Raw genomic sequence first — 27,206 nt, forward strand, 5'->3', positions numbered from 1 at the left:
AATGGATGGTGTTCAAGTTACCTTTACTTGCATTCAATGTTTACTCTTTGAGACTGTCTTGTTAGGTATGCAGCACTAAAGCACAATATAATTTAGCATCATAAAAAAAGAATTATGAAATTGGCAAAAGTTTCAAAGAAAGGGTTGATGATGAGGATTTATAATAATCATTAAATGTATGGCTTTAGATATATCTGGTAAGACTTCCACAGTCTGAAGAATGAGACTGGAGGACTCCCTAGTGACTGACAATGTCCCTTTAATAAATACCTAGAAAGCACATGCTGTGAATATTTCATCGTATTCTAACGGATCAAGTTTTCATTAGTGCCATGGTCTCACCCACCCTACCCCAAAATATATTTTACTGTAAGTATCTTACATAATAAACTCCTGCCCCAGTGACTGTTGCTCCTACAATTAAGAAGTATACTAGGCTGCTGCCATCTTTCCCAGAAGCACCTGCAGACGCTAGTGATCTAGAAGGGGATCCTAGGTGATGACACTGCACAACTGTAGGTAAAGATAAGGCCAAGAAAGAAACAAAAGGAAATAGAAAAAGCACTAAGTATTAATGAAGAAACATTCAACACAAAGGCAGGGAAGCATTTTTGGTTACCCTGTGCTAAAAAAGAAAAAAGTGCTGCTCCAGGAATGGAGGAGAATGTATATTTCCTCAAAGTCTGTTATCAGACACAGCTCACCTATTTCTTACTCCGATTTGACCCACAACTGGCAAGAGCTGTCTACTTTTCTTGTGCACTTGGGAGTTAGGTCAGGGAATGATAATCTAAGTAGCTTCAAATAATTTTCATGTCCCCCCTTTTTTTAACCTAGATCAAGTAACAAAGATAAGTTCACCGTCTTACCAGGGTAGAAAGAACTAAAACTGTAATGTCATCCAACCATTTGCTCTCAATAAGTAAAACAAACAGCGTCCTTCAATCAAGGGTGTTACTAGGTGTTATCTAAGTTGGTTCACTCAGCCTTACATGATCCAACTTTAGACTGATCTGCTTAGTCACAGTAAACCCTGCCAAGTTAAAGAAAAATGCCCACAGAATAACTCCTCTGTGACCAGCTAAGCTGATCAGAGTTCATTTAAGGAGATATTATTGTGGTACTATTAGATAGCAGTTAAAACCATATTTCTCACCTCACACAAACTCCATCCTAAAACTGGAGATACTAGGCCTACTTCTATAATTTAGTATTTGGGTGAGATTCAGGGATAGTTTTCCTTTCAGGAATGCCAGATTGAAGGTTGTTGTTTTTAAATGTTTATTATCCCAAACTAAGGAAAAATAAAATATTTGACAAATGGGTCAAAATCAAATATTGTGCTAAGGAGCTGCAATGAATTTTGACCATATTCACAGGTTAGTGTGTCACATCCAAGAGAAAAGGTACAATTTTATGGATTAGTCAAATCTAAGAAAACGCAGAGCTTCCAAGTAAAGAGTAAAAAGACAAGTGAAAAAAGCAAAGATAATCAACGTGAGATTAAATTTCAGTCATTCCCAAATTGGCTCTCATAGGATATTAGACAGTAGGCGCTTTAAAGAAGGCTTTTTGGAAATTCTTCCAAAAGGAGAAAGGAGAATTAGTTGTAAAAGTCTTAAAGCAGAGTAGTACTGAGTCTATTAATGGGAGCTGTTTGGCAGCTTCTTTACACAAGCTGCTTTTCTACTTACATATGCACCAGCTCCTATTGTTGATAAGCCCACAATAAGGACTAATACAGAATTATCGATTTTGCCCCCTGATGCACCAGAGCTAGTCATTTGTCTTGTCATCTGGAGTTCTAGAGGAACATGCCATCGCTGGAACAAGTTGCCTAAGGAACACAATTTATTAAGACACACACACATACAAAAATAAAATAGTTAATACATGTTTATGACTAAACATCAATGCACTGTACAAGTAAAGACTTAACTGCCCATTGGGCTGTGTGATATTCACTGTCAAATGACCAAGGGAAAAAAATCTTCAAAACTGTACACACAAATACAACAGATATCAGAATGCACACTCTTAAGTTGTTGGAGTTTTAACAGTACAAGTTAATGCTGTCCAGGGAGGAATTTATAGCTTCCAGAAAAGGTAATGAAAAACACACGGGCAGTTCATCGAATACCTCTCTCTTCACATCTTCACCGTAAATGAAGTAAACATGGAGAGATGACTGAATAGATAGATATAACAAGTTAACTACAGGCTACCTGGGACACACTAACAACTACTTAAGGAGTAGTCTAAATGGCTGGCTCAAACCTTGCACAAAATAATAAACGCCTGCAACACAACCTAACCAGAATACAGTTTAGTCTTGTGTGAAAGGTAATGTGTCCTGGAAGACAGAAATGGTAAAGCTTAGAAGAAAACCAGAAAAAAAAATTTAGGTGAATTTATCTCCCCCAAAGAACTGAAGAATTTTGGACTATGAAATATTTTTTACAATGACAAAATTTAAAATATCTACCAACTATCAATACTTGGCTCTCAGTCCTCCAAAATAATACAAAGATTATGTTGATGTAAAAACTCGATACAGCTATGTAAGAATCTGAGGATCATAACAACGCTCACAAATGGAAATGTAAGAGTTTCATAGACTTCTTTCTCCAGGAGGATGCTGGCATTTTCAGATGAAGGAAGAAGGTCTCAGCACCTTCTCTGCTTGTGAGATTCCTCGTGTTGACTATTAACCTAGAACAGGGGTTTGCAAAACTTTTTCTGTAAAGAACCAGATAGAAAATATTCTCAGGTTTGCGGGCCACGTGGTGTCTGCTGCAACTACTCAATTCTGCTGATGTTGCACAAAAGCCATAACATATAAATGAATGGGCGTGACTGTGTCCCGATAAAACTTTGTTAATGGACGCTGAAATGTGAATTTTAAATAATTTTCAAAAAATAGTCTATTAACAGTTTTTTTCAGCCATCTGAAAAATGTAAAAACCAATTTTAGCTCAAGGGGCATACAAAAGCATGTGGGTTTGGCCCGTGGGCTGTAGTTTGCCAATCCTGATCTAGAACAATGGTTCTAAAACTTGAGTGTGCATCAGAATCCCCTGGAGGGTTTATTAAAACATGGATGGCCAGACCTACCACCCGGAGTTTCTGAGTTGGAGGATCTGGGATAGGGCTCAAGAATGTGTATTTCTAACAAGTTCCCAGGTGATGCTGATGCTGCCAGTCTACACTTTGAGAATCACTGGTCTAGAGGCAAGTAGATATGTTCTGGTCTGATCAAGCTTTAAAAGACAAACAGAACGGCGCCAGTAGCTATTCCCTATGTACTTGCAGAGATGTGAAATAGGGAGCTATCCCCCTTGCTTTCACAATTACAGGGCTCAGAGGGGTAAAAACACGTCCAAAACAGGGCTGCAGTCTCTTACCTGAAATCCTTGGGAACATGTGCATTCCAGAACTTGGAATTGTTAGGTTTGACGTATATAATGCATACACCATATAGTAACACCCAACACAGTAAGGGGCAGCAACCGAGTCACACACATTAATGCTTCTATGACCAAGCACACTGAGTGGAATAAACAAAAGACTCTAAGTAGCTTCTCTCCAGTTCAGGTCAGGTTTTACTGACAAATGAATTACAAAAACTTGATTTTTAGTCCTATTTTGATTTCTAGATTATAGATAAGAGACTATGGACCTATATTCTTAGAACTGGAAATGTATTTTTCTCTACTGTTTTTATTTCTTACCTGTTTTAGAATCCTTCATCACCACATGAAATAAAACGGCTTATATTTGGAAATAACAACAAATCACTAAAATAAAAACATGTGCAAGAGTGGAGAAGCTCATCTTGATCTGGGCAAGCTTTTGATTTTCAGAAGTCCATAAAAACGATGAAGCATCAGAAATAGAAACTGACAACTCTCAGAGCTTAGAAAATGAAACTGGGTAGAAAAAGTTCCACATGGCTTAGCACAAAGAATTTAGTTTTGTCCTTTACCTTCACTCCAAGTTTTTCTTTACTGAAAATAAATGCTTTTAAAATTCTGTTTATCCCTCTAGATGATCCTAAATACAGAAATAATAATAACTTTGCTTTAATATAATAATTTAATATAATATTCTGATTTTGCTTGCTTTTCACAAACATAAAACTAAAGGTGTAGATTTGGGTAAGTTCAGCAGTTCTTGTCTCAATTTGCACAACAAAAAAAGACATTTAAAAGTAAATTGGTTTTCTCAGGGTATATGCCCAGTAGTGGGATTGCTGGGTCATATGGTAGTTCTATTTTTAGTTTTTTAAGGAACCTCCATACTGTTCTCCATAGTGGCTGTATCAATTCACATTCCCACCAACAGTGCAAGAGGGTTCCCTTTTCTCCACACCCTCTCCAGCATTGATTGTTTGCAGATTTTTTTTTTTGATGATGGCCATTCTGACCGTCATACCTCATTGTAGTTTTGACTTGCATTTCTCTAAAAAAAAGGTTCTAAATAACCTAGGGGCAGGACAGGAATAAAGATGCAGACGTAGAGAATGGACTTGAGGACACGGGGAAGGGGAAGCTGGGACGAAACGAGAGAGTGGCATGGACAGATATACATTACCAAATGTAAAATAGATAGCTAGTGGGAAGCAGCCGCATAGCACAGGGAGATCAGCTCGGTGCTTTGTGACCACCTAGAGGGGTGGGATAGGGAGGGTGGGAGGGAGACGCAAGAGGGAAGAGATATGGGGACATATGTATAGGTATAACTGATTCACTTTGTTATACGGCAGAAACTAACACACCATTGTAAAGCAATTATACTCCAATAAAGATGTTTAAAAAAAAGTAAATTGATTTTTTACAAAGTAAATGGGTTTACATTTAAACTATTGCTTGAAAAGAAATATAATACAATACTGTCATTAACAAACCAACTTTTTACATACCTAGTGACTTTAATTTTGTAAAAGGTGATAATATTGTATGGATGTTCATATTTTCCCTCCAATTTTCTTTTACCTATAAAATTATTCCCACACCTTTCCCCCCATAGCCTCAAAGTTTTAGGAGATTTTACATTATGACTGAAACATGCCTTTTCACTTGTCTTATTAATGTGGGAGAGCCACCTTACTCCTTGACTTCTCATTGCCCCAATCTACTTGTTTTAGATTTCCTGCAGTCAGACCACATGTACAGAGGTAGAGCTTCCTTCCTCACACTTAGGATTCAATTCTTTTTTTTTTTTAATTTGATCATTTATACGTAATAATATGATTGCCATTTTAGCGATAATTAGAACCTCTACTGTCTCATATAATTATCATTTCTTTTTAGTGGTTGGAATAATTAAGATCTAGTCTCTTAGCAAGTCTGATAATATAATACAACATTATTGTCTATATTCATTATATCGTGCAAAGATTCAATTCCTGTAGGTGTTTGATCAACAAATATTTCTTGAATTAATGAATAAAATAAGGAACTAGAAATTCTCCCCGGTTCTACTGATAAGGACTGAACACTTTGAAGAATTCTTTGCAAAGAAGTTTTGGCCATATCCCATTGTACAGGCTGCTTAATAATAAATTAGTAACTTCAAATACCACAGGCTAGCATTAGAATAGTACCTAAATTAGCAAATTCATTTCTTTAGACTTCATAATCTCCTGTTTTTCCATACTCCCAGAAGGCCTTTTCCAGAAATACATTCACACAATTGAGGCACCTAGGAATCTCAAGTGGTTAAGAGGTCTATATGCTCTTGAAGCTTGTTTTCTGAATGTCAAACTTATTTTTCTGACATGGATAAAACACAGGATAGGACAAGCCTAGATGATGTGTCCATTGTAGTTAGATGCCTCTTGTGTGAAACACTCTGAAGGCACCAGAAGAAAAATGATTTAGATGACAGAAAAAAAAAATCTAACTCTATTCTGCAAAGTTACGTCCTTCACATTACTAGGGTTTAGTCACTGAGAATTCACCACGTACCAGAGACTGTACAAAACGCTGAGGACACAAAAATAAATATGACATAACTCCTGTCTCAGATAGTGTATAGCTTAGGAGGGGAGAATGGCTGCTACTATTCTGAATATCAGAATATGAACTTGACACAAATCACAAGAGACTCAAGGCTGCTCAGTTTGGTTTTTAATCCTTAGGTCAGAAGAATGGAAGGGAAAGAGTCATTATTCATCAGAACAGTAGTTTCCAAACTTGCCTGATCATATGAATTACATCAAGGGGCTTGTTAAATATAAATATAAATTCCCAAGGCTCTCTCCTAGAGATTCTCATTCAGTACTTTTAGGGTTGGCCCTCCATTCAATTTATATGACCAGGAAAGTTTTGGAAATATAAAACTTACAATATGCAACAACTCCCTTAAAATATTAGAAAATGTCTAGAAAATACAACATACTAATTGGTTTCAGAAAATGCTGACTTGCTAAAATTTTCTTCGGGAAAGTTTTGCCTCAGCAGAAGGAGTAGGTAAAGGCTCATCTTCTAGGCTTCAAAGAAAGTGTCATGTGGCAGTGCCCAGGAAGCCTGGATCCTTGCCCTCAAGATGTCCAGTTTCCTTTTTAAAGAGGTGAGAAGGATTCTGAACAGAGAAAAATGTTCAAACATTTGACCCTCACCTCAGGGGTCGGTGATCAGTCTGATCACATCGGTGGCACAATGTTTGATAACCAAATAAAATACTACAGAACAGAAAATATCTACTACCTAACCAATCTGCTCAGTGCTGAATGCAGATATAAAGTGATGACTATTAATTACCTTTAATCATTTCTGGAAAGAGGCAGAGCATCCAAATAAAGTAAATAAACAAATAGTAGCAATTATGGTTTTAAGGTAAAAGGCAACATATAATGGAAATGAACCTGACAATGGTGACAGATGTGGATGAGATGTTTCAAGGGAGGTTTAAAGTTTGCTATAATCCTGGCAAAGAACTAGTGGGGAGGAAGGGATAAAAGGAGGGGAAATGGCATATCAACAAACAATGCCTCTTCCTGGTCTATGCAAAAACATATGGTAAATGCTGCTATGTGCAAAAGAAATCAGATTAAAAGCAATCAGTAATCGAGCCAGAAAACAAGGTTGATGCCTTAAATGACAGAAGCATTTCTTTTTGAAATTGTAACCACCCCCACCCACTGCTAAAGGTAATGATGTTATACTCTGGTGCTTGGCCAAAGGACAAAGAGTAAGTGTATACAAAGAAATGATGGATATGTCAAGAAGTCAGAATATATTCTACAGCAGACTGCCTTAAAATAAAGTCATGCAATGGAAAAGAACGTTTTCAGTGAGTATTTTTCAGTAGTTCTAATATCACCAACCACCTCAAATGTCTCATAACTCAATTTACCTTTGCAAATCCATACTTAATTGATGAGAACTTTTGGTCAGACTTCAGAATGCTGGCAAAAGTTGTGAGTTTTAAGCAAAATAAGTACACGAAGTTTGAAAGCCCAGTGTGGATGAAAATCTTCAGCTTACCTAAATTTCTGTCCAACTTACATAGAGCATTCTCATTTCAATGCACAAAACCCATACAGATGACATCATAGACAGGATGTTAGTTTTTAAAATCTAATCTGGTCTTTAAGTTCCCAAAGCAACATGTCTTAGAACATACCTCGGGTACACCCATCAGGAAACATTTTCTTGAGGCATAGCAACTGGAAAAACTTTTCAAATGCACATTTCCGAAGACTCTCACAATCTAAGGGAAATATTTTCCACTTTTTTTTAAAGCACCCAGAAGGCAGTTCCAAATTGAAAAGGCCTCAAGGCAGTTCCACACTGACATAGCAAATGTGAATCTCCTCGGGTGGCCATTCAAAGATGATTGATAAAAAAAAAAAAGAACAACAAAACAGCGCCTCCTACAGGTGGATAACTCTTTACCCCCCTGAAATTGTGCAGGTTGGAAATCAGCAGGCGCAAGACATGCTTAGATAAATTCAAGGAATCTGATGCCCAGTGGGCTAAAGGGGAACCGGATTCATCCTTAACCTTTTGAGGTCAAACTTTAGGAAGCAGTGTGGAGTTGGGGCAAGAGGATTAGGGACCTAGAGACTGGCAAACTAACCTTTGCTCTGCCTGTTACTTAGGTATGTGACCTTGAGCAAGCAATTTCACCTCTCTGTGCCTCGGTTTATTATCTATAAAATTAGTGGGTTGAACTTTACTACGAAATCCCTTCTGGCTCTAAAATTTGCTGAAACAACTTCATGGAGGGCAAATACAATGCTTTCTGCAAACTGTTTCTTCGAAGCGTTGAGACTACCAAGAATTACACTGACGAGGCATCTCAGACTAATTCTGGGCCAACTCTTCCCGGTGGCTGGCGCACAGGCGGACTGACTCCTTACTTGCACTGATTGCACTGTTTCTGTTTCACAGGGCACTCAAATCTATGAATCTGATCTGGGGTTTGGAAGGTAGGCAGGTAATATGCTCATTTACAGAAGGAACTGAGGCGTAGGGCTTAAATGTCCTGCTTAAGGTCTCTCAATCGATAAATGACAAAGTCTACTTCACCTCATTGCTCTAAAAAGGCTGACTGGGGGTGGCCGGGAGGTGGCATTGGACAATACGAGACAGCCAGCTGTTCTGTTATCCCTGAACAGCAAACCCTCCCAGAAAAAGGCCTCAAGCCGACTACTGGGCTCAAATCCCTTGAAGGTCAGGCCGGCACGGCTTGCGAAACTTACGGTTTGAATCCCGCCAATTCGGAACTCACGCGACTGTTGAGTGTGTTTATAGTTTTTCCCCAGGGGCGGGGGTGGGGTGGGATGGGGAAGGCCTGAGAGGCATTGGGAGCCTGTAGAACCCAGGTACTTGGTCTTCAAGGTGGGGTTTGCCCGGGATGGGTCAGTCACCTGGGAGCCGGTTCCTCTGCCTCGGGCCTCGGACGCACACTGTCCGCACCAAGGGCGCCAGCTTATGCTTCAAAGCACCCGCCGCCAGGCCTCCACACCGGTACATTTCCGCAACCGCTACTCTGGACCTCCTCCTCCTTTCCTTTCTTCTTAAGCACGGACGGACCGACAGGTCAAACACCGTGGGCCTTGGCCAGTTCCCCCGGCTCCCTTCACACGCACTCTACGTAGGCTCCTCCTCCCAGCTTCGGGTGGGCATTGGACAGCTAGGCCGGCCTTCTAGAGCAGGGGAAGGGGAAGCGCGACTGGAGGCCTACTGCGCAGGCGTAACACTCAGCGCCGCATTGCGATTGGTCCGCACGGAGAGAAGCTGTGCGCATGCGCTTAGCTGTCCGAACGCTTGGAAAGACCACAGGCTGAGTCGCTTGCAAGTTTCTGTGGGTTGATGGCAACGCGTTCCGCTAAGCGAGCTCAAAAGCTGTCCAAGCAGGGACCGGTGGGGCCGCTTTGCCTGGCGGTTGTGGCCGGTGCTGCCGCTCTGTCGATGGCGGGAACCTGTAACGGCACCTCACAAAGCGTGGCCCCAGCACCGCAGTTTGTTTTTCTGTTTTAGGCCACTATATACTAGGTACTAAGCTTTCCGGGTTCTCTGGCTGTAGTCCACTTCCAGTATTTCCGTAGGTCCAGCCGGGGCACCTGGCTTCCCAGATTCGGTGTGGACTTCCGTCTTTACAAATTGCTGGCGCTTTCCCACCCAGCCCCTGTTTGCAGGACTAGTAATCATTCCATGCTCTCTTTCCCAAATCGCTTTTATATTGTGCAGTTCTGTGTCCTAGATGCTGTACGAGGGCTGCGGACAGTCTCCTGCTATTACGGCTTCCGTGCTTGAGAGCAGGATGCCGGCAAAAAGAGTTTGTGCTTCACAGACTTTCTGTGGGAGTATTCCTAAGCAGGATTTTAAGAGTTGTGGGAGGAGTAGGGTGGGGGGCTGAGTGTAACTAGGTGTTTTGACTCTACCAAATGTAAGCTAAATTGGAAATAAATTATTGGCTGTATGCAAAACATAACATATGCCTATTTCAAAGTTTTGAGTTACATGTTCATTTAACAGGTATTTATTGAGCACTTGCCACTTGGACTGTGCTATTAAAGGAGCTCTGGGGGATATGAAAAGTATAGGAAGTGGTCACTGTCTAGTTGGGGAGATGACATATACTGGTCATTTAAATAATAATATCTGATGTAGTGCAAGAGCAAGAGAAAATATGGGATGGAATAGCTAAGGAAGGACTTCATGTAAGAAGTGTTACTTGAGCTGTGTCTTGAAGGATGAGTAGTAAAATTCAAATAGTGGAGGAGAAGGAATGATATTTCAGATGGTGAATACTTTGGGACCAAAGGTAATATTTTCAGTGGTTAAGCACCATTGACTTTGCATCCGGTCTGCCCCAGGTTGAATCCTGGCTCTGCCACTTGGGCAAGTCACTTAACTTGTGCCTCACTTTCCTCTTTTACCAATCTCATAGGGTTGTTATGAAGGTTAAATGAGCTAATATTTGTAAAGTATCTTAGAGGAAGCACCATGCTGCTTGGAGGTATAAAACAAAACCCAGCACGTTTTCAGGGGACAATGGTAGAGAGTACATACTAGGAAGTAAGTAAGGACGGGTGAATATGGTGGGGCCAGATTTGAACAGGCAAAAGGGTTTGGCCCTAATATTGTAGGTGATGAAGTTATTATCTTTAGTGGAATAGGGATAAAGAATGAAATTACAAAGTTGTTTTAGGAAGTTTAACCCAGGAAGCAGTATTTATTGGGTGAACATGATCCAGGGTTCCCTTACTCATTAAGAATAGGTTAGGGCTTCCCTGGTGGCGCAGTGGTTGAGAGTCCGCCTGCTGATGCAGGGGACACGGGTTCGTGCCCTGGTCCGGGAAGATCCCACATGCCGCGGAGCGGCTGGGCCCGTGAGCCATGGCCGCTGAGCCTGCGCGTCCGGAGCCTGTGCTCCGCAACGGGAGAGGCCACAGCAGTGAGAGGCCCGCGTACCGCAAAAAAAAAAAAAAAAGAATAGGTTAATGTTCAGAAGTGCAGGTAGTAGTTGCCTTTTTTAAAAAAACATTTATTTATTTTTATTTTTGGCTGCACTGGGTCTTCATTGTTGCGCGTGGGCTTTCTCTGGTTGCGGCTAGCAGGGGCTACTCTTTGTTGCAGTGTGCGGGCTTCTCATTGTGGTGGCCTCTCTTGTTGCAGAGCATGGGCTCTAGGTGTGCGGGCTTCAGTAGTTGTGGCACGTGGGCTCAGTAATTGTGGCTTGCAGGCTGTAGAGCGCAGGCTCAGTAGTTGTGGCACATGGGCTTAGTTGCTTTGCGGCATGTGGGATCTTCCTGGACCAGGGCTCAAACCTGTGTCCCTTGCATTGGCAGGTGGATTCTTAACCAGTGCGCCACCAGGGAGGTCCCAGTAGTTGCCTTTTAAGCTAGGACTCTTTGGGGGGATAAATATTGAAAATATCAATTCCACAATAAGGTAAAAAATGATTTCTACTTATTTCATATTTTAAAGGTCTTGAAGACATTGAAATTTATTGCTATTTCTAAAAGCCAGTAATAAACATGGATTGATTAAATACAAAGTTAATCATATCTGTTGGTGAAAGAAGCTTTGGAAAACACTATCAAAATCATGACGATCAGATACCTATGAAAACAACTGGGTGTATTTGAAAGACAGTCATTTAATGATGCACAATTAACATACAAAAAAGACATTGTACAGCACATTTATTTTTGCAATAGGTACAATGAAGTTTTCTTGTCCTCTTAATAAAAAATTATATTTTATCATTTTGGGTGGCAAAAGCAACTTACACATATTGAATAACTCCAAAAATATAAGTGAAATTTCCCCAAAATCTCACTCCACAGAGTATTTTCTTAGGGCATGGGGCCCATTTTGATATACCACATTTCCAGAAATCAGTGTTTCTACCTTACAAGTATAATGTGAACTCTCAGACTCAGTGACAAGTTTTTGCTGGGAGCATATGTCTAAATAATCTTATGTGGATGTAATATCTTTTTATATCTCCCAGAAAGTTAGCATTAATTATGGCTATGAATTAGCAAAGCTTCTTTTCACTCTTTTTTTTTTTGGCTGTGTTGGGTCTTCGTTGCTGCATGCGGGCTTTCTCTAGTTGCAGCGAGCAGGGGCTATTCTTCATTGCTGTGCGTGGGCTTCTCATTGCGGTGGCTTCTCTTGTTGTGGAGCACGGGCTCTAGGCGCGCGGGCTTCAGTAGTTGTACCACGCGGGCTCAGTAGTTGTGACTTGCGGGCTCTAGAGCACAGGCTCGGTAGTTGTGGCGCACAGGCTTAGTTGCTCCGCGGCATGTGGGATCTTCCCGGCCTAGGGCTCGAACCTGTGTCCCCTGCATTGGCAGGCGGATTCTTAACCACTGCACCACCGGGGAAGCCCTTCTTTTCACTCTTACCTACTGGATATGCCTAATTAATAGTTACCTTTTTTAAAAAAATAGCTACTCTTCTCTAGATAATGATCACCAGGAGCATTAGCTTCCAATTCAGAGGAGAATGATTTGGCAAACTATTATCTAGACATCAACCAATCAGAAACAAAATACTGTACAATGAGGATTACTGTTCACACTGGACAATGATAATTGGTATTCATAATGATGACCTTCGATTAGCCAACTAAGATTAAATCCTTCTCGAGGTTTAATACTGAATCGTATAATCTAGGGTTTTAGAAATGGGTGACCCACATATATGCTAAAAGAGTTAGCTGTATATATATCTGCTAACTCAGCTTAAAAAGCTTCTTAACTAGAAGACCCCATTTTCCCAGCCATTTTGAGTAACTTGGACTTGGCTGAGCAGTCACATTCCAATTTGCTTACAGATCTATCACCGATGCACTGAATTGTTTTCCTCATAGTGGGAACGGATTTCGTCATACTTGTCTCTTCTGCAGCTCAGCCTCACACACAAATAAGATGGTAACTCACGTGTGCTGCTGGAATCCCTGACCTTGATGGCGTTAGCAAATAACTCATACGTCGGTGCTATTGGTATGTGTCAATATTACCTTAACTTATGAAATATGTGGGAGGAGGGATAAAGTCTTAAAAGCAAACATAAACGGGCACATTTTATTATATGTAAATTGTACCTCAGCAGAGTTGATTTCAAACAGATTCTGAACCTGCAAATCACTTTCGGCAGAGGGAATACTGGTCTTGACCAAGATGTGTGATGCTTATTAAGCCTTGGGAAGCTGCCCCCAACACTGTAAGAAAGTTCTGTTCATTTATCATCTTCCAAGCATAACCTAGGCTTCTGGCAAATTAGACCCAACCACTTTGTTCTACATTCAGTTGCAGAGGGGTGAACGCTCCTAGGGGTTTATAATTCCTTTTGAAACTCCACCATTCTGGAAGGATTTTTGATTATATGGAGGGCTCAGGAATGTAACACACTGTGAGGTCTATGCTATGTCCCAAGATCCCTCCACCTGGACCTGTAATGGTTAGCCCCGGAAACAAAGTCCCCTTTTGCTGAAGCTGCCACCACCAGCTTCCCCCTTCTTCTACCCCATGTTCGGCCCTCTCCCGTGGCGGGCCTTCCCCATTGGCCAGACAAACACAACCGACTGCGGCAGCCAATGGGAGCCACTCTCCTGAACATTCAGAGGATGGGTGCTCGTGGTGTGATAAGGGGAGGTTGGCGCCTGGCACGCGCCCCCCTACATCTGACAAGTCTGTGACAGAAACACTAACTCCCCCTACACACGGACACCCGTGCCCCTGCCTACCTCTCGCAGCTGCGCGGTCCCCCATAACCCACAGCGTGTCTTGGCAGCGCCCTCCCCGGCTCCTTGGGGCGCGCGAGCGCACCTGCTTTCTCAATAAGACAGAGCATCGCTTTATCCTAAGGCTTGGGAGGGGGCTGCGGAGGCGCGGCGCAGCTGCCGGCCGCTTGGTGAAGGAGGTATCTCCGCCCCACCCCCCACCCCCGTCGAGTAGTGTCGCTCCGAGGCCGAGGTGCTCCAGAGATGCCTGAGGGTGCAGCTCTCTTTGTCCTCCCCAGCGGTGCCGCTGACCTCGTGCGCTCCGAGAAAGTGGGGGTGGGGAGCCCGAAACCTATAAACCTATAAAATAAATGGGGGCAAGGAGAAAGGAAGACCATCCTGGGGTGGTGTGTGCGGCTCTCCCCACCCACCCTTTCCTCCCTAGGCTTCCTCCCTCCGGTGTGTCCCTGGAGTCCAGGCAGGGGAGGGTCTAGGCAAAGGTGCGGTGGCGGCCGCAGCGGCCTGGGGAGCGCGGTAGGATCGCACGCCCGAGCGTCCCGTCCCAGCGCACAGGCGCAAGGAGAACGCTTGCCCACTCTCCTCCATCTCTCCTCCCCTCCCTGGCTTTTGTGTCGCTGTCTCAGAGCTGCTAGGAGGGTGCGCTGGAGGAGGGGGGGCCTGGGGTGAGAGGCACCCCCTTCACGCGCGCGCGCGCACACGTTGCTGGCGCACGCACACACGCGCGGATACAGACACGCACACACACACACACACACACACATATACACACGCACAAAGCTCGCTCGCCTCGAGCGCACTAACGTGGCCGTTTTCTTTGTGTGGAGCCCTCGAGGGGGGTTGGGGCCCGGGTCCGGTCCGGGGGAGATGGCGCAGCCCATCCTGGGCCATGGGAACTTGCAGCCCGCCTCGGCCGCTGGCCTGGCGTCCCTGGAGCTGGACTCGTCGCTGGACCAGTACGTGCAGATTCGCATCTTCAAAATCATCGTGATTGGGGACTCCAACGTGGGCAAGACCTGCCTGACCTTCCGCTTCTGCGGGGGGACCTTCCCGGACAAGACTGAGGCCACCATCGGCGTGGACTTCAGGGAGAAGACCGTGGAAATCGAGGGCGAGAAGATCAAGGTGATCCAGACGGTCAGGTCCGGGAAGGGAGGGATCTGGGAGGGGGCCTTGCTAGAGGCGTTGCTCTAGTGGTTGTAAATGTCCAGCGCGTGGCTGCGTCGCCGCTTGCTGAGCCCAAGACCCTCGGCACGTCCTTATCCCCTTCGCCTCTCTCAGTGGCCCAGTACCCGCCTCACCCGTTTTCTGAGGGCGGGCGGGAGTGGCTGCATTCATGCCCTTTGCCCCTGCCTGACAGCTCCCACTAGGAAAAGCCTGTTTGATCCTATCCTTGACCCTGAGCCGGGAGCAGCGGCACCTGTGGGCAGAGGGCGGTATGAGGGATCTCCGTCCTGGTCTGTGGGATGGATCCCAAAGCGCTTTACACATCTTGAGGTCCCTTCTACCTCGTGGGTACCAATAGGTTGCAAAAACCTGCTTTGGCTAAGCCCCCAGGCCTTGCGGGGGTGGGAGGAGATGGAACTCCATAGAGAATGAAAGCTGCTTTATTTTAAATTACAAGTTATAATTAAGTTTAAGGCTGATTTGGAATAGGAGTGGTGTGGGGTGCTTCTGGCACAAAGCCATGAGCCCTTTTAAAGAAATTGAGACAGGGTTACCTGCCAACACTTCATAATAGATTAAACTAGTTCTTTTGGAAAGTACCCCTTAAATGATATCTTCTTTATTTGTCTGGGTACCTAATGCCCATTACTCATTCTGTGGGTATTGTCTTCAGCAGGCCTTTGTAAAAATGCAGAGAAACTTATCTGAGGGCCAAGGGAAGTGTCTTGGTGCCCCTCTCTCTTTAGTTTGTCAAGTAGGCTAAGTACAGATATTCTTGTCTGACCATTTGTGCTCACTTTTGGTTCAGAAAAGGTAGAAACTCGATAGGACAGTAATATTTCAATGTGCAGAGGATGGAGGGAGGGAGGACATGGCAAGGGCAGCTTCATGTGTCAGAGGAGCAGAGGGGGCAGGGTTATGGGCAGGAAAGCCACCTCAGAAGGCACTGGGCACTAAAGACCAACTTCTTTAGACCCACAGCTGGCCTTTTCTTAATTCTTTTTGTCTTTTAATTAATTAATTAATTAATTTTTGGCTGAGTTGAGGCTTCATTGCTGCGCGCGGGCTTTCTCTAGTTGCGGCGAGCGGGGGCTACTCTTCCTTCAGGGCACAGGCTTCTCATTGTGGTGGCCTCTCTTGTTGTGGAGCACCAGCTCTAGGTGCGTGGGCTTCAGTAGTTGTGGCACGTGGGCTCAGTAGTTGTGGCTCGTGGCCTCCAGAGCACAGGCTCAGCAGTTGTGGCGCATTTGGCTTAATTGCTCTGCGGCACGTGGGATCCTCCCGGACCAGGGCTCGAACTCATATACCCTGCATTGGCAGGCGAACTCTTAACCACTGTGCCACCAGGGAAGTCCCACAGCTGGCCTTTTCTTGAGCCTATGGTCGGACACTGTCGGGTGAAGGCAACCCTCCCTCCTGCTGGGTAAACAGCCCCAGTGACCACAGGGCCTCTCTTCTGAGTGATGTGGAGAGAAGGACTGAGTAACTGAGGAGAATGATGAAATGCTCTAAACTGTACAAGGTTCCTGACTCCTTCATTATTAAAGTGAATGTGTTTTAAAATGGCTTCAGAGACCAGGCCAAGGCACTAGATGTCAGGAAGATGGGCAGCTCAGTATTGGTAAGGGAGGGCTCTTGAAAACAACTGAGACCCAGGATCAGGAAGACAGGGCACTGTTTGGAAATAATGATCTTTTTTGCCCCTCGCATTTTGGAGGGAATTGCTACATTTCCTTTTAAAAGTCAAAGTAGGTCTCTGTCTCCATCCTTTCCTAGGGCTCTTATGTCAATATCTGCTTGGCTAGGACTTCTTTAATGTAACATTGTAAGACTCTGGCATTTCTAAAACATGCCTTTTAAAATCCCAACTAGAAATGTACTTATGGATGTGCTCTTAAACCCTCAAAACCTTTTGAATTTAATGCCATCGCTTGTTTAAAATCGTGTCACATTGAGCCAACGAGTCCTCTGGATTTAAGGGAGGGGGAAATAAGTCCCCTTGAAATTTAGATGGAGGAAAAGGAAGCGTTTGAGCGTCTAGGGAAGGAGAACAGGGGGAGAGGAGAGGAGGAAGCCAGAAAGTGGGAGGTGAAAACGAGTGGAAGAGGGTCACAACCCAATGGCCTTGGGGAAGTTTTGCAAAGATTCCTTCCCTTCTAACACCCAGTACTTGATCAAACTGGATTTTACAGTCTCTGCCAAAGATTCCGGACTTTTTCCCAGAGGGCAGAGCCTGTGACAATGTGACTCACTAGAAACAGAGCCCAGCACAGCACCACGTGCAGATAAGTGCTTAACACAGGCTTTTTTGGGAAGATGATATTTTCAAGAGGGCAAAACCTTGTGACACTGCTCATGGAGGAGCCCTCTGAGTGCAGATTCTGAAGGAGCTCAGGGTGGGGTGTGGGAGCAGCGGGATGGGGACCCTGCCTCTGGCACAGCTGCTACAAGCTCAGGGCCCAAGCCAGCAGGCGAGACCAGCATGTCCTTGGGGAGATGGCAGAGAATGGCAGCTAGCAAATGAGCTCCATAGGAGATGATTTTGCCCCATACTCCGGCTGGCCTGAAGTTTCTCAAGGAACAGGTACCAAAATCACGCTAGGAGGTGACTGCCTTTGGGGAAGAGAGAAAAGTCCCCAGGCTGAGGTGGCCCTAGACCATAGCCAGCAAGAGAAGGCTGTCAGGCTCTAAAATGCCAGTGCTCACAGGAGAGTGGCAGAGAGGTCTCAGCAAGCTCTTCTCTCAGTTCAAGAGTAGGGTGTGGCCTCTCCGGGGCTGCCCCCCTGTGTCCCAGGGTAGCACATACTGTCAACCCCTGCAGGGGGACGACTAATTTAGCATATTTGGGGCTACTGTCTTAATTACCAGGGCCATCCCTAGGGCCTTGAAGCCCCATTTGGTGTCTCCAATCAATGTGTCCCCCATGCCCTCACAAGATTTATAATCCAGTATTTCCTGGTTCACAAGAACATCAAGAAAAGCCTACAATAATCATAATAACGACAACAAGTTCTATTTATTGAAGAAACAAAGAGCACAGGCTAGGTGCTTCCCATGCACGATCTTATTTGGTCTTCTCAGCAACCCTATGAAATTAGGACTATTATTACCATTCTTGTTTTAGAGATAAGGAGACCAAAGTTAGACAGATTAAATAATTTGCCCCAAGGCACGTGGATCTGAGCTTCAGTCTTTGACTCTTGAGCCCAAGCACTTTGCCATCTCACTATCCTGCCTTCCCCGTGACAGGGCCAGGATTTCAACCTAGATTCCGAGCTCATGCTCTTTCCTACTGCTCTCTCCTCTAGCGGGGCAGTATCTGGCTGGGGGGCATTGTGCTCAGGGGGAGGTGGCATGCTGGGCAACCAGCCTTATGGTCTCTTCTAGGCCAGGGGCCCAGGGTTTCAGCCCCAGAACCCAGGAGCCTTCAAGATGTCACCTTCAGCTGCACCCCAGACGTCGAGCCGAGTACCTGGGTTTTACTTTTTGCACCTTGACTGCCTCACCTTGGGTATGAGAATCAGAGGATGTTCAGAGATGGAAGAGACCTTAGAGCATCTCTAATCCGACTTCCTTGTTTTACAGAGAGGAAACTGAGGCTCAGAGAGGGAACGTGATTGCTTAAGATCACCCAGGGCCCGGCCTACAACTCAGGTCTCCTAATTCCCTTTTCGGTGCTCTTTCCACACACCATGCAGCCTGGCTTAGAAGAGCATGTAAATCCCCACTCTGGGCCAGCCCCATCGTCCATCCAACCCACAAAGTTACCTGTGACAGGGACACGGTGAGACATCATATGGGAAAGCTGACAGTCCTCCCTGACATCAGCCTAGGAAGGATGGAGGCCTCCCCCAATCCCCAAAGGCAGGGTGGAGCTTCCCTTAATGACCATTAAGTGTCTGTCACCTTACAGGTTTAGCTAAATCATATTGCACCTGTCTCAGTCTAAAAGCATTGGAAAATGCCGACTGGGGCCTGTGTTTGGGGGTGGGCAGGTAGTAGAGGGGAGGCTCAGTTCTAATTTTTGAGCCATTCCTTGTAAATTTTCATGCAAGCACCCCCTGCTGTCCAGTTGGGTTCCTCCTATAGCCTGGGCAACCCTCTGCCCCAGCACTCCAGAACAGGCACGCTCGCTGCAGGACAGCCGAGGCTGTGGGCAGGTGCTGTTCGGGATCGTGGATTTCTCTTCCTCCACTGATCACTTGGAAAAACACCTTCGTGTGCTACATTACCGAGTGGCTGAGCTAAGCGTTCCCTCGGAAGCTGCCCGCAGTCAGAATGACGTCATGTCTTCCTTAGGGCTTCTGAGCTTCCATCTTCTGCCAGTTAGCTGAATGGTTAATTATCCAGCAGTTTTGTTGTTTCTCTGTCTCCCTTGCTGCCTCTCTTGCTGTGGGTGAGTTTCTCTTTGTTGTCGTCCTTTGCCATTCTCTGTGTCAGCCTGGTGTGTGAACGTGGTGTATCTTAGACGCAGATGGGACAGCCAGCTAGCTGAAGAAAGATTTATCTTAAACTTTTCCCGTCATCCACTCGGGCATCCTCCAAAGGTTACAGATGTATTTTCTCTCTCTTTCCACTTCTACCCCCCCTCCACCAGCCTCCAACAAAAGGACATTCATGCCTCATCTGTAGAAAGACGCTAGATATGTTCCCTAGGGATAAGAAATACCCATGTCAGCTAAGAGCACGTGCAGGGGTGAGGAACTTGCCAAAGCTTGCTCAGGCAGCGGTGGCCCTAGGAAAATGGTTTACAAGGCTAGATTTATCTTTGGCAGCTCCCCACCCTGTGCCCCTTGACTCTCCAGAGTCCCTGTCACTTTGGGCCTGCCCCCAGCCACCCATGGCATGTTGCTGGCCTTCCTCTCTCTTCCCCCTCCCCACTGACTGCATTTGCCTTGGCTCGATCTCATCCTCAAGAAGCCAAGCTTGGACTTCCCTGGCAGGCCAGTGGTTGAGACTCCGCGCTTCCAATTCAGGGGACACAGGTTCAATCCCTGGTCGGGGCAGTAGGATCCCATATGCTGTGTGGCGCAGCCAAGAAAAGAAGCCAAGCTTTCTGCGCTTGCCAGGATGAGAACCAACGGATCCAAGGAGCAGTGCTACCAGGACAGGGCTCATGGGCCCTCTGAGACAATGGCAGCAGCTAATATTTGCAGAGCACTTTATATTGTGCAAAAGCTCTTCCTCGCATGTTATTTCATTTGGCTGGTCATTGACTCAGCTAGAAAGCTGAGGGGCTAGAACCCGGCTTTCCCAATTCCACATCTACTGCTGCGTCTCCAGCAGCGCTAGCCCAATTAGCTGTCTGGCCAGACTTGATGGTGGCGGTTTCAGGCCAGGGGCGAAGGGGGAGTGTATTAGGCACTGTGTCCTGTACTTACAAGGAATGCTAATCCTCACAGCATCCCTACCAGATTGCTGTGTTTATCCTTAGTTTCCAGAGGAGGACACTGAAGATAAAATAACTTGACTGAGGACACCTAACTAGTGGGACATGATTGGGTTGAGATTTGCACCCTAGTTGGTTTGACTCCACTATACCCCACTGGCCCTTGGAGAGAAAAGAGGATCCTGGGGGCATGTGTGTGGCTAAGGGGCAGGCGTCAGGTGCAGTGCCCACAGGAAGGGAGGGCTGGGTGAGGGAGCGCCAGCTGCCAAAGGGAGAGGAGATGCTTTCATTGTCTGACAGAGGCCAGGGGCTTATGAGGATGCTGAGAAGGACAGGGACACTAAACCCAGAAACAAAATGAAGTCAGTCGTGTTCCAGCGAGCCTGACTGCCGTGCTGTCCCTTTTTGATGGCTCTTGAGGCCACAGCATTGGCTCTTCTGATTCTCTGCTGTGAGCAGCCTGCTTCCTGGCTCCCCTCTCACCACAGACAGGGGTGCAAAAAACTTGGGGTGGGGTTTCTAAAGAACTGGAATGAGAGCAGTAGTTGAAATTCCGAGCCTCTGAATAAAAGCTCCAAGGCTCCCCAGCCACTGGAAAGGCAAAGGAGGTCTCCAGCAGAGAGGGCCCTCCCTGCAGTCCTGGTAGCTGGGGTGGCGTGCACAATTCTGAAGCCACAGAAAAGCCAAACAGCCAAACTACTCAGCCCCAAACACCTCATACACTCCCACCCACGTTCCTGCTAGTGGCAGGTATTTTTAGAGCCCTGAGCTCATGGTGTTAAAGCATCTGCCACATGCCTGAGGGCTGGTAGGCATTCAGCCTTACTCAGAGGCAAGAGTTACGACTACCGGAGGGTGGGGGTGGGAGCCAAGTGGTAATGATATTCTCGCAGTATACCTGCCCTCTTCCCACTGACCTCCATTCCTTTCCTGGCCTGCTCTCCTCTTTCTTCCTGCTCAGAGCACCAGAGAGGTGGAAGAAATGAAAATCTCTTCTGTCTCTGCTTGCCGAAGCAAATCAGCCTTTGAGGACTTATGTTTTTCTGGGTAACCGAAGTCGAATGTTGTCTCCGAAATCACCTTGGCAGATACCTAGGATGCCAGACAGTAGTTTTGCTGGCTCAGGCCGATACTGCTTTTTGATCACAACGACGATATTGATGACAAGCATGATGACGAGTGATCTGATGCAGAAAAAGACTGCTTACAGTCTAGCTGGAGGGATGCCAAGAACACTGATGAAACGACTAGAGAACAAATAAATATATTCTAAATGGTGTGGTGCAGACTCAAAGTGCGATAGGAATGCCTAAGGAAAGAGGATTGAAGAAAAGTTGGAGAAGGTTTTAGGAAGAAGGCGCAGTGTGAGCCGAACCTGGAAGAATGGGTGAGGTTTGGATAGAGCAATGAGGGGGCAACCACTTCTGCAGGGGAACCTGGACTAGCAGGACCAAAGGGACAGAGGAGAGAATGAAGCAAGTGCAGCTGAGTAGTTGCAAACCAGGTTGGGTGGGGTCCGATTATGGCAGACAAACGTTCCATTTTGATGCCACATGCAGTAGAGGGCTATCGGAATTGGCTGAAGTGGAGAATAATGTGCTGATACAAGCAGGGATTTAGGAAGGCTAGTTTGAAAGCAGTATGCAAGAGGCACTGGAGTGGAGACGTCTAGAGTCCAAAAGACTTTGCTGTAATCCGGGAGTGAGGAGAGGAGAGTCTGACCAAGAGACATGGAAATCTAAATAGGAGAAGGAGATGAATTCGAATGTCGTGCCAAAGGAACATGGCGGCCATCTCCATTGAGGAGATGAAGGGAAGCCTGGACAATGAAAACTGACGTTCACAATGATGACTCTGGGGCCCTGTAAGATCTTCATTCGGCAAAGAGATTCAATTATATTTACTAGATTATACTTACTGACTGCTAACTCCAAATAAAGGCTATACTTCGCTTTAAGAACCATAGTAGTCAATTAGTGACCATAATCGCATTTTCTTTCATAACTGAGAATTGTATAAGGCCTTGGGGCTGTCGTTCTCAGCATGATTTCTCTTGTCCAAGACTTTGGATGTATAACAGGAAATAGATTGGGCTGAATGTGTTTAGACTCCAGAGTATCCCCTGGGAGTTGTATCTTTACATACGTTATTCATTGGCCTTATCCCAAAAGCTGAGATGCAGAAGAAAAATCCAGTGAGCTAAATTACCTTTTACATAACAAAGAAGTGAACTTAAAATCAATTGAGCCACACGGTGAGATTTTAACACTAACTTTGTTTGCTTTAAAAAGTCATGAAAAAAAAAACAAACAAAACAAAAAAAAACAAAGTGATGTATGCATGAAGTAGAAAATTTGGAAAATACAAAAAAAAAGAAGAAAGTAAATATCACCTAAGTTCCACTGTTCATAAATAACCATTAATGTCCTCGCATATACACTTCCAGTCTTTCCTATGCATTTGTCTATGTTTAATGTTTTTAAAAAAAATTGGGACCATAGCATATGAAAAATTTTGTTTCCTACTTTTTTCACTTACTTATATTTTATGAGCATTTTCTACACCATTTATTCTATGAAGAGGTTATTTTAATGGCTGCATAATAGCCCATTGTATAGATATATATTGGGTTGGCCAAAAAGTTCATCCAGGTTTTTCATAACATCATATGGAAAACCCCAAACGAAATTTTTGGCCAACCCAATACATACATTTTAGCTGCTCCTCTCCTAGGAGGTTGTTTCCTGTTTTTTTTTAAAGTGATTAAGATCTTTGTGCAGAATTTTGACCACATATCTCTTTCTTTTCTTTTTTTGCTCCCCCCCCGTTTTATTGAGATATAATTGATGTACATCACTGTATAAGGTTAAGGTATGCAGCATAATGGTTTGAGTTACCTATATTGTGAAATAATTACCACAGTAAGTTTAGTGAGCACACATCATATCATACAGATACAATAAAAAGAAAAGGCCAAAAAAAGAAAAAGTTTTTCCTTGTGATGAGAATTCTTACAATTTATTCTCTTAACAACTTTCATATATATTATACAGCAGTGGTAACTATGGTCATCATGCTGTATATTATATCCCAAGTACTTATTTACGTTATCTGCTATTTCTTTTGTATAGATTTCTGGAAGTGGGATTCTAGGCTCTAAGAGTTTTGTACATTTTTAAGGTTTTTGACAATATTGCCACATTGCCCTCCAGGAAAGTTGACCAATTTACATTCCAGTTTTTCAACTAAAAACCTTAAGAAAGACTTAATAAACCCTGAAAGAAACTTCTCTCTATATGTTGATAAGTCCATTCTGCCAATTTGTCAAAGAACCACTTCCTGTGTCAGGGCTTGTCACCTCATTTTCATAATGTCACAGAACCATGTTTTCTCCTATCTGTTCATGTTTCGCTTTCTGACTCCAAATACGGGTCTTTGTATCTTCCAGGTTCAGGTGTGGGACACCGCCGGTCAGGAACGCTTCCGAAAAAGCATGGTCGAGCATTACTACCGCAATGTGCATGCCGTGGTCTTTGTCTATGACGTCACCAAGATGACATCCTTCACCAACCTCAAAATGTGGATCCAAGAATGCAATGGGCATGCCGTGCCTCCACTAGTCCCGAAAGTGCTTGTGGGCAACAAGTGTGACTTGAGGGAACAGATCCAGGTGCCCTCCAACTTAGCCCTGAAATTTGCCGATGCCCATAACATGCTCTTATTTGAGACATCGGCCAAGGACCCCAAAGAGAGCCAGAACGTGGAGTCAATTTTCATGTGCCTGGCTTGCCGATTGAAGGCTCAGAAATCCCTGCTCTATCGTGATGCTGAGAGGCAGCAGGGGAAGGTGCAGAAACTGGAGTTCCCACAGGAAGCTAACAGTAAAACTTCCTGTCCCTGTTGAAACCAAACGGTGTAAATACAAGAGCAATTATCACTGGAGGTTTTTTTCTTTCCCTTTTTTCCGTGCCTGTGTAACACCGACACCTGCTTGTTTCCATACAAATTGATATTAAAATAAAATTTGTATAGATTATCATATGCCTTCATGTCTTGCTTTCCTCCAAGAAGACATTTCTGATTGTGATGAGTAGAAGAGGCAGCTCGCCCTGCTAGAGAGGCACACTCCCTACCAGCCTTCTACGCTGCCTGAAATGCTCATCCTTTGAGTCACTTCTTCAGGACTAATTCATTCTCTCACATGATGTCATCAGTGGGCAGAAACACCTGGAGGGGGTGGAATACAGGACAGATATGCGGTTCTAGAGAGCCAGTGCAGGCAGAGGGATAGAGAAGTTTTGAAAGGAGACATTGACTCATCATTATTTCCTAGGGTCCTTGGATGTCGAGAGTAGGCTGCTCTCTTCTTATTTCCCAAAATTTAAACATAAAAATACAGGTTGCCCAACAGGCCCAGTTCCTTCCAATGCTGTTAGCTCCTGCTTCCCCATTTTTCACCAAGCAGCCCTTGATACCAGAAGTATTTCTTTCCCCCTGCCCTTTCTTGAAGAGGGCAGGGTTCAAGCTAACATAGGTCTATGATGCCCCCAGATCTTTGTTGGAAGAAATGTAACAGGAGGATTCATCCCCTACGTTCCAAGACCCTCTGATTTAGTTGTGAGAACAATGTACACACTGAAACTACTTGGGAACAAAAATTAGACAAGAATATTACCAAGTGCAAGACTGTGCTATGGAAATTGAGAGCATCATATACTCAACATCAGGGAGGAGTCACCAAAAAAGTCATTGAACTTATTTTGGTTGTTGAATAAAGTGTAATATTTGGATTGGTAAAGAGGAGGGGAGTGGGCAAAAGTAGGGAGGCAGGAATGACCCTGGGGCTTAAGCAAGAGCACAGCTAGGAGTCTGGCCCACTGACAGCTGAGCAGCCCACACCTCAGGCAGGACAGTTTATTGCTTTCTGAGCCAGTGGGAACTCCTGGTGGCTCTCCCGCAGAAGTCCTGTAGGTATTTCTTGTACATCTGGCCCTATGGATGTGAAGGCTCCTTGTCCAATGGTTAAAGAAATTAAAAGTGGCTCTGAAGGCATATCTATTGTACAACAGCCCCAGGTAGATTTCTTTGCTTGGGGGTGCTCCTAAAGGCAGCCCTCTTGTTGGAAGCCCAAGAGGAGGGGAGGGGGTCCCAGACAGATAGCCCCTGAGCACTGTCCTCTGATAGGCAAACGCAGCTCTGGCCCTGCCCCTGACAGCAAAGGGTAACAGATGTGCTTCCCACCCAAACAGCCTGTCTGCTTCTGTGCCCCTCACTGACTACTTTCCCACCCAACCCCACTCCCGTCTGGTCTCAGCCTCGGCCCAGCCGCCAGTCTGGTTCTCATCACTTTGTTTCTGCCTGGATCCTGGCTTTTGGAGTCTTCCTAGTACCCCCATTAAGGCTGTGTTTGCTGACCGGTTGTCCCCACCCAACGTCCTGCCCCCGACTCTCACCCGAGGGGCTGGGGTCCTGTTGTCTGTTGGTGAACCGCCCGCTGAAGCCCCTGTCGCTGTGCTTCTCCCCGATGGAATACCCCAGGACCTTGTCTCAGACTTCAGATGCCGACTTCTTGCCCAGGATACGGACTACTGTTGTGGCATCTTTTGGCTCTTGTGACCTGGCTGCAGGGCCGGGCCACCTCTCAGTGGCTGCGGGGGCACTTGTCCATCCTAATGGATGCATTTTAGTCCGGGTCCCGGCCCATCTTGGTCACGCCCCTTTCTGCTTTAACAGGATCAAGATGACAACATTCCAAGTCCACTGACCAGGATTGCCTCTGACACCTTTCAGGCATTCAACAAATGTTTACTGAGCACCTACTGTGTGCCATTGTTCTAGGCCCCGGGGATACATAGGTGAACAAAATAAAATCCTACTCTCATAAAGGAGACAGACACTAAACAAGAAATGAGATATATAAATGAGATCGTTTGAGAGAGTGATAAGGACTCTAAGGGCCATAAAATGGGGTAAATGGACAGAAAGTGAGGGAGGTAGGGGGAGGGCAACATATTAGATAGAGTGGTCACAAGAGGCATCTTTGAAGAGAGAACATCTGAGCTGAAACCTAAATGAAAGAAAGCAACCAGCTGAACCCGAAGCAGAGGAAACAGCAGATACCAAGGCCCTGAGGCAGGGGTAAGGTTGGTGCATTTGAGGAACAGAAAGGGGGCTGGTGGGGCTGAGCAAGCAGGGAGGAGAATGTCGGTTTATTTAAGTGCAGTGGGAAGCCAGTGGAAGGTCTTAGCATCATCTAGATTCAGTAACCTTTGGGAAGATTCAGCAGGTTTACTGACTGGCAAGAGGGAAAAGCCTCCAGTTTTCTTAGCTCCTCTGAGAGGAATAGGCAGCCTTCCTGGGTGTGTGGGCCTCATGGCTGTCCCTTCCACGCTGGCTGGTCCCCACCTTAAAATCCAGACTTGAAAACTGCCCCCAGACAATTATCTTTTGGTAATTGGTACCGCCAAGGCTCTGGTAGTTTTGCTGCCCAAAGCAGGCACTCACCAATCCTACCTGCCTGTATCTTCTGCAGCTCACCTGCCCAATCCCATCCCTTCCTGTAGGATGACATTGCTCTCACTCAGGCACCTGGGGACAGCCAAGAAGTCAGGGGGTTCCCCACTGTGGCCCCAGGAATCCTGAGAAGCTCTGGGCTCCATCCAGTCTCCCAGCCCCAGAACTTCCTGCTGGCAGCAGCAGGGTGGCGTGGTGGCGCCCAGGCCTCCCACAGACTGAGCAGGAGGACCTGGGAATGGGCTGTTCCCAGAGTGCACAGTGAGGAAGGGGACTCAGGAGGCCAGAGAACGGTGACACCCTTGTTGCTGTGAGGGTGGTGAGGAGCGGGGGGCTTCAAGAGACGCAGGCTCCTCATTCAGCCTCAGTAAAGCTCTGCAACGATCCATGATGGCCAGTATCTCCCCTCTACAGCCCCCCTTTACTTTCC

At 45.4% G+C, this 27,206-nt stretch overlaps 2 protein-coding genes across 3 annotated transcripts in view; one reads left to right on the plus strand and one right to left on the minus strand.

Moving 5' to 3' along the window:
* Positions 1 to 9,192, minus strand: part of AIFM1 (apoptosis inducing factor mitochondria associated 1) — a 28,023-nt gene extending 18,831 nt beyond the window's left edge. Inside the window, exons 1-2 of one of the 2 annotated variants that reach the window (XM_032620431.1) lie at positions 1,695 to 9,192; positions 383 to 513 (exon numbers count right to left, since the gene is read on the minus strand). Coding sequence is in view for 1 of the 2 variants with exons in the window: in XM_032620430.1 (XP_032476321.1) it covers positions 1,695 to 1,837; positions 8,879 to 8,984 (249 nt within the window). In the remaining variant the exon portion in view is untranslated. The remainder of the gene's footprint in view (positions 1 to 382; positions 514 to 1,694) is intronic. The other variant, XM_032620430.1, reaches the window with a different exon arrangement.
* A 4,714-nt stretch (positions 9,193 to 13,906) lies between these two features.
* Positions 13,907 to 24,299, plus strand: RAB33A (RAB33A, member RAS oncogene family). Its single transcript, XM_032620261.1, has 2 exons — positions 13,907 to 14,832; positions 23,712 to 24,299. The coding sequence occupies exons 1-2, from the start codon at positions 14,575 to 14,577 to the stop codon at positions 24,165 to 24,167; spliced, it is 714 nt and encodes a 237-aa protein (XP_032476152.1). The 5' UTR covers positions 13,907 to 14,574; the 3' UTR covers positions 24,168 to 24,299.
* The last annotated feature ends 2,907 nt before the right edge of the window (positions 24,300 to 27,206 follow it).

This window comes from Phocoena sinus, chromosome X, assembly GCF_008692025.1.
Source record: "Phocoena sinus isolate mPhoSin1 chromosome X, mPhoSin1.pri, whole genome shotgun sequence".
NCBI classification, from domain to species: Eukaryota; Metazoa; Chordata; class Mammalia; order Artiodactyla; family Phocoenidae; genus Phocoena; species Phocoena sinus.

Excerpts from the sequence above, each read along its gene's own strand:
- RAB33A (XM_032620261.1), top strand. The coding sequence starts at position 14,575 with ATGGCGCAGCCCATCCTGGGCCATGGGAACTTGCAGCCCGCCTCGGCC. Across the intron at positions 14,833-23,711 it reads TCGAGGGCGAGAAGATCAAG|GTTCAGGTGTGGGACACCGC; the intron begins GTGATCCAGACG and ends TGTATCTTCCAG.